The sequence below is a fragment of the Phoxinus phoxinus genome (genome assembly GCF_949152265.1).
Source record: "Phoxinus phoxinus genome assembly, chromosome: 1".
Taxonomy (NCBI): domain Eukaryota; kingdom Metazoa; phylum Chordata; class Actinopteri; order Cypriniformes; family Leuciscidae; genus Phoxinus; species Phoxinus phoxinus.
This window is the reverse complement of record NC_136876.1, coordinates 14,206,805-14,214,619: the sequence shown is the minus strand read 5'-3', so window position 1 is coordinate 14,214,619 and position 7,815 is coordinate 14,206,805. Positions and strand designations below refer to the sequence as shown.

The following is a 7,815-nucleotide window of genomic DNA, read 5'->3' as shown; positions in this document are numbered from 1 at the left end:
CTGTTTTACACACCCTAATGAAGCTTATTAGCCACAACACGTCAGTAGAGTAAATAAAGGCTTTTTATATTTTTCTAATCCTCGAGTGCCTTAGCCTTATATGTTTCTAAACGGGTTGAACTATCCCTTATCCAAAGAGCACCGGGATACAAAGATTTTTAACCCAGTACTCTTTAAAAAAATAAAAAATAATCCATTAGGTTCTCAGGCTTGTAGTAAAATTAGCAGGCAGTTGGTGGCGCTTTATAGCACTTAACTAGATCCACAGAGGAGGAGCTGGACTAGGTTAAGCACCAGCATTATTAGTCTTATCTGTATCAAATATTAAACCTATTATTTAAGTAGTAAAGTGTTTTAACCAGTGAATATAAAAAAAATATGCATTTCAATTGTCTGCTGGGCATTTCAAATTTCTAAGCATTACTATACTAATTATTAAAACTTTTGAAATATTTTCGCAACTTGAAACTAATGTAAAAATAAACATACATTTTTAATAACTTCAACCAATATTTAAAAACATCTGTAGATACATAACCGATTACTAGAACTGAACTCCACTTAGGCAAAATAAAAATAAAACTTCTTGATAGAATAAGTTGGAAACCAGACGTGGAATTCAGTTTTATAGATGGTTGTGAATCAATTGGTTGTTTTTGGAAAGCTTTAATAATTTATTTTAATGTATTTGTTTCTTCTGCTGTTTACAGTGACACTGAACTCTCCTGAAACTGACATTCAGGCTCCTCTGGTCACCAGTCAACCAGCTGCGGCCGCCATCAGCAACGGCATGTACAATATTCATCATTAATCTTATCAATTACTAACCTCATCTTGCATAGCACTGCACACAAGCACATCAGGGTTTTCAATTGTCTGATCATTTCAGTGAGCATGAGAAATATAGATATTGACTTGGAGATGCTTTTAATCCTTCAAAATGTTTAACCATCACAGGGAATCTCTCTAAATCTGTACCGCTGTTAATGCCCAGCATGAAGAAGTCCTGGCATGAGCACGTCTCTCAGGACCTAAGGATTCACCAAGTGCATAAACTGTGAGGAACCGTCTCTCATCATCATAATGGGTATCTTTAGTTGTTTTCGAGCTATTTTTAGCCCTTGTAATGAATGTTTCTCCTGCAGGGTTCAAGCCATATTCCCGGCCCCAGACCCTGCAGTGCTGCTGGACATACGCTGTGTCAACTTGGTCGCTTATTCATGTGAAGTGGAAGGGAACATCTATGAGTCTGCCAACAGCAGGGTAAGGACATAAACTTTCAATTCAATTCATATTTATTTGTATAACGATTTTCACAATACACATCATTTCAAAGCAGCTTTACAGAATATGCACAATTCAATTTAAAGTGATCTGTTATCAGAGGCGACTGTCTAAGTTATGCATGTCAGAAATATACATATACAAATCACAAAAAAATGGATTAATTTAAACCGCGGATATAAAGGAATGAGGACATTTCATTCTACCGAACTACCCGCAAGTGTTGAATTACTATTCATACAGGTCAGTTTATTTGACCAATGAAACTTGTGAGGTAACGCAGCGCTGTTTTACTCACTCAACACTATCACACTAAACTGCATTTGAGTGTGTTGAAAGTTATAATGTTATTCTATGTGTTAGTTTCTTGGCTATATGAGACTAGCAGGAAGCTAGATCAACATTAGAATAACATATTAATCATATTCTAACATTTCATCATGTTGAGCTATATAACATTGATTCGTACATGCAAGAGCAAGGACTCTGTCAAGTCCAAGTTTGTCATGGACATGGAGCTCTCGGGCGTCTCGAAAACGCCACGCTGATATTGATACTCATTTTATTTCTACTTTTGTCCCAAAGTCTGCTTGCCATGGTCCATAATGTTTGAACGAAACAACAACAGCGTGAGCGTGCCGCTAGACGTAACGCAGTTGTCCACGTCTGTCGCCATGGTTACTATGGCAGTACGGGCGAAAACCAGGGATAGCGCGGATATTACGTCATTGACAGGCGACAAGTGACAAGGGACCAGACACTATTTAAAATGAATTAAAATGAATTCTTGGAGACATTTTTGATAATGTAGGTACAATTGAAATAAATATATAACACTGTGCAATAGGGGTATAACGATACACCAATGCCACGGTTCGGTTCATATCACGGTTTTGGAGCCTCGGTTCGGTTCGGTTCGGTTTGCTGTGGGGGTAAGGTTCCGGGCAGGGCACCAGAATATAGAACACTATTCACTCAAAAAAATAAATTGTTGAATGAACATGATTTAATCGTATCACCCATTATGAAAAAATTGTCGCTTTAAACTTTCGGGATCCGCCATACCAAGTGCTAAGCTAAATCTCCACCTCCATCATCCACACACGCTAGCCGGGGACTCCTTCTCTATGTGTACAGAAGTGACGTAATGACGCAAAGACATGCTCGAAATTCCCGCGGAAATCCACCAGTACCACTGGAATTAAAATTATTATTACAAGATTACCGTTTTGAATCGAGGTAAGGCAAGCAGATCGTTTTGAACACTGGCTGGTTACGTTTTTTTTCAAAAATGTCTTTTTTGATATTTTTAAACCCAAAAAAGTGCCGGACTGCAGCTTTAACAACTTTTGATTTTAATAAGGCTACTAGTAAATGGTGAAATTAACATTAACAAAGATTAATAAATGCTAGAAGTGCAGTTTATTAATAGTTATTGTTAACTAAATGTAGTTAACTAGAGTTTAATAAATTGAACTTTATTGTAAAGTAGGCTATCACCGATTTAGACGTCTGGTGAGTTGTTGGATAGATCAGTTGTTTTAACCATTCATTAAATGGAATCGGTTCAAAGGAGTCATTAGTGCGCGAATCGGAGGTGTCATTAGCGGACGTGTACGCGTTGTGTGATTATCCCGTCAGTTTAGGACATTGCGCAAGTTGTGTGTCAACACAGAAAACATTTCATCACTGGATAGGTGTTTAGGTTTATTGAAAGTTTGGTTTGTCTCAGCTGAATGTGCGGAACGCTTTTCAGAGAAGATAAGGCAACGTTTTTTTTTTAGCACAATACACACCCAGCGGTAATTCAGGAAAAAAAAATCTCCCAATGCTCCACGTGAAGCTTCGGTCCTCAGACCTTTTACCATCGTGTCAGTTCAAGATTTTGATTAATATGCGCGAGGGAGGGAGTGCAAGACAGAGAGTGCGCGCGCGCGGCCGGGCTCTCTCTCTCTCTCTCTCTCTCTCTCTCTCTCTCTCTCTCTCTCTCTCTCTCTCTCTCTCTCTCTCTCTCTCTCTCTCTCTCTCTCTCTCTCTCTCTCTCTCTCTCTGCTCGTTCTTCAGTAACATGCGACCGGTCACAAGCGCAGCAGTCTGTCATCTACATCACTCACCGATCAAATAAGGCTTTGCCGGGATAAAAATTCGCTTTGGCGGCCGCCAACAAACGTAATATGTAGCGGACGGTGTTGATTCTGTGGCGCACCGCCCACGAATTAGTCTGTGTGGGAAACACTGCAGTCTAACTGCCAAGCGTGATCGATCACCAAATATAATGTGACATGCACTTGGAAATGTATATTTAGTAAAAATACAGCTTTCATTAGTTGTTACAAGTGTAGGCTACTAATTACTATTTAATCAAATGTCAGAAAAAATAGTTTTGTGACATAAGGTGAAGTGAGAGCTGGGCGGGGCAGTAGGGGGCGGGGCGCTTTCGGTTCGAAATGAGAGTATCGCGGTTCGAACCGTAGGTGGTGTATCGCGGTTTTTCGGTTCTACTATTTGAATATCGTTACATCCCTACTGTGCAAGTGTTTTTTTTGGATATTTTGATACAAAATTATTTCTTACATATTGTACCTTTAAGTAATAAATACTGACCTTTAAAGAGCGTGCTGTATTTTAAGGCAATAGAAGTTCAGTTAAATATACAGGAGCTAAACAGTTTAGGGCCTTACAGGGCCCTAATGCATTACAGTAATCTAGTCTGGAGGTCATGAATGCAAGAACTAGCTTTTCAATTTGATCTAAATGCAAATTGTATTCTAAGAGATTCTGTGTACAGGTTTTTGGGCTAGTGTCGAATGCAGCACTAAGATCAAGTAAAACTAGATACAGCCTTGATCAGAAGCTAGAAGTAAGGCATTAGTAATTTTAACGAGTGCAGTCTCTGTGCTGTGTTGTTGCCTAAATCCAGACTGAAATGTTTCATATCATTATTGTGCAAAAATTAGCACAATTGAGCAGACACAAATTTTTCTAGTATTTTAGACATAAATGGAAGATTTGAAATGGGTCTGTAATTTTTTTATTAATTTGGATCTAACTGTGATTTCTTAATGAGAGGCTTAATAACTGCCAGCTTGAACGATCTTGGAACATGACCTGAAGATAAGCACGAGTTAATAATATTGAGAAGAGGCTCTTCTGCTACTGGTAACAACTCTTTCAGTAGTTTAGTGGGTATTGGATCTAATAAACATGTTGTTGGTTTAGATGCAGAGATTTTTTTCAAAGTTTATTTAGCTCTTTCTGTCCTATAGTTGTAAAGCACTGCAATTGTTCTTGAGGGGCAATAATTGAGGCTGAATCATAAGACGATGTTGAAGGTAGTACATTTACAATTGTATTTCTGATACTTTAAATTTTCTCATTGAAGATATTCATAACGTCATTAGTATTAAACTGTAATGGAATAATATGTTCAGGTGATGTCTGTTTATTTGTTAAAGCTAGGGTAGGTAATCCTGTTCAGAAACATTTTTTTTTATACTGGGTGAAATGGTCCTTCCATTCTGATAGTAGTCAATACATTATGTGTTCAGAAAAGGGAATGAAAAAAATCGGACCTCTGTAGCAGCTGTAGGACAGTAAAAACTCTGACCAATCACTGCCATTCGGTCCGAGTGTAAAGAACCAATCAGATGCCTTCATGTCTCGTGCCCGAGCACCAGTGCGTGCACTAATCACATGTCACCGTTTCCGGAAACATTTAGCTCACTACACTGACTAAGCAGGAGTTTGCGGCACAATGGCAGAAAAAATGCAGCCAAAACTACCAATACCAGCTTTGCTTGTAACTACTCGCCCTGACAAAAAGGCTAAAAAAAGAAAGTCTGAGGCAGAAAAGGCTGCAACGAAACTGGCACTTGATAAAGCCAGAGGACAAACTCGGGTCAACATTGGTTCAGCATTTGAACGGTGGAGACAACTAACAGTCGTGTTCTGACCGCCGCACTGCGCGGGTTCGAGAAACTGAAACGGAGGTATCAGCGCGGCGCGCGCGCCCTCGTTGTCTGAATATTGCTGCTCGCTGACGACAGCAGCCGGCTGTTTCACATTCAATGACTCGGTCGCTGAAGGGCCTAAAAAGCCATGCCGAGGTTGTGGTCTTTCTGCTGGACAGGTAATTATTATTTTTCCAAATGTGGATGGGCGTTCATGTTTGTGGGGGGGGGCGTAGCTTTGGACGGAGCACTGACAGGAGGGGGCGGAGCTTAGAAGAGGTGCCACTTTCAAATCTGGCTAGCTCTCTAACATTACCTACCCTAGCTTTAATCTAGTCATTGTACTAAATACAAATCTTGGATTGTTTTGGTTATTTTAGATGCTCGGCCCTGGCTGTTTTTATAGCCATTTTATAACGGGAAGTGCTGTCTTTCCACGCACTTTAATGCCATATTTCATTTTTATTTGTTTGTTTACCTTTGTTTAAACTACAAAAGCTGTTCAGTGTTTTTTATATATATATGTATGTGTATGTGTATATGTATATGTATATGTATATGTATATGTATATGTATATGTATATGTATATGTATATGTATATATATATATAATGTCTTGTGTTCAGGTTGAGTATTACCAATTGCTTGCTGAGAAGATCTACAACATCCAGAAGGAGATGGAGGAGAGGAGAAGGTCAAAGTGTCAAAGCCGGTCATGAGCACAAAGCCTGGACTTCACCAGCACGACTCTACGTGACCTGAACAAGCCATTGACAGTCACACTAGATTTAGGACAAATCAATCATGTGACAGCAGAATTTTGAGCTGGATTTTTGATGTGTATAATTGTGTTGAGTGTATAATAGCAGGTAGAATATGTGACCCGTCACGGAAAGTAAGGACACAAGTCGGCAGCACAACTTTCGAGCAAAATGAGAAAGAAGCGTTTTTTTTTCAAAATGGGTGATTTTCGCTTTTTTGCAGAATCTGTTTTTTGGTTTAAATCGGCTTGTTTTGTGAGATTATAGCTCGCAGTATGGGCGTGTCATTGTCTGTGTGTATTTCCATACTGGATAAGCCGGCTTTTGTTTCTTTTGTTATTGCCCCCACCCTCCAAGGGAACAGGTGGTAGGACTGGGCGATATATCGATATAAAAAATATATTGATATATATTTTAAATGGGATATGGAAATAGACCATATCGCATATATCGATATAGTTCAAAGTTGCGCTGTGATCCTTGCTACAAGCAGTCTGAGTGCTTTTGTAGCAGTCTGCGTCTCAACAGCCCAGTGTACCAACGCGACAAATACTCACATTAAATGTTTACGCATGGAACAGGACACTGCAGTTCTCAAAAGTTCATTATTTGCATTTGCTTTAAAGCCTTGCCGGTAATTCATGTAAAACATGTAATTCGCTGTTGATGCGCTGTTCTAACATGCGCTTATCTGAGCGCAAACAGCCGACGCGCGCGTGCACTAAAAGCCTGTCTAACAGCGCCTGGATACTGGACTAAGTTATCTTTCGAGTCTTTTTGAGCTAATACTGTCAAATGACACTCAAGGTTTACATAAAGAAAGATGGTTATGTCTAAACTGAAAGCAAACCGAGAGAAATCTGCTTGTCATATGCGTACATAATTAGACGCGCTTTCAGGTCTTAAAGAGACTGTAGCCCTAATAGTAAACATGATGCCGCTTGTCCTTAACGGGATTGTTCACCCAAAAATAAACATTTTGTCATTCTTTACTCACTCTAATGTTGTTCCAAACCTGTATTAATGTATTTCTTGTGCTGAACACAAAATAAGATATTTTGAATAATGTGGGTAACCAGACAGTTGCTGGTCCCCATTGACTTCAATAGGAAATAAATATAGAAGTCACTGGGGAACATCAACTGTTTGGTTACCCACATTCTTCCAAATAACTTCAACAGAAGAAAGAAACTTATTCAGGTTTAAAACAACTTGAGAGAGTAAATGATGACAATTAAACATTTGGGGAGAACTATCCATTTAATGTTAATAAAACAACAAAACACAGAGGACATCACACACATACTTTAATAGTAACTTTAATAAGAATCAATGTATAATTTATACAGTGAAGTCCATATTTGGCTTTGACTTTGACTGAACATTTGCTCTCACTTTGCGGAAAAAATATTGGGATATATATCATATATCGATATTCAGCCTAAATATATCGGGATAAGACTTTTGGTCCATATCGCCCAGCCCTACAGCGTGGCTACTTATTATGCAGCGCTCTGGCCGGCTATATCTAATATCAAAAGAGTTGCCTATACAGTTTTATTGGTAGATGCTAAGAGACATTTATTTATATATTACCTGTTTGCAAACTTTTTTTTTCTTTGATGGCACATTTTCCTGACCTTTTTGCTCCCCTTTCTGATTGTTCTTTGCTCTTTATACTGTATATTGTTGTTTTATGTTATACTGAAGGCTGTATCATCTTTGCAATTTAGAGGAATAAGTGAATGTCATCATTTGAAGGTTTTCAGCATCACACTAATGTTGTGAAACAGTAATTCTTTTGAATTCTTTGTTTGATA

The 7,815-nt window shown here is 38.7% G+C and overlaps 1 protein-coding gene across 1 annotated transcript; it reads left to right on the top strand.

The window, feature by feature from the left end:
- The first annotated feature begins 775 nt into the window (after positions 1–775).
- LOC307012322 (histone lysine acetyltransferase CREBBP-like) lies at positions 776–7,318 on the top strand. The gene is made up of 3 exons (XM_079638846.1): positions 776–1,057; positions 1,146–1,263; positions 5,861–7,318. The coding sequence occupies exons 1-3, from the start codon at positions 987–989 to the stop codon at positions 5,951–5,953; spliced, it is 282 nt and encodes a 93-aa protein (XP_079494972.1). The 5' UTR covers positions 776–986; the 3' UTR covers positions 5,954–7,318.
- The last annotated feature ends 497 nt before the right edge of the window (positions 7,319–7,815 follow it).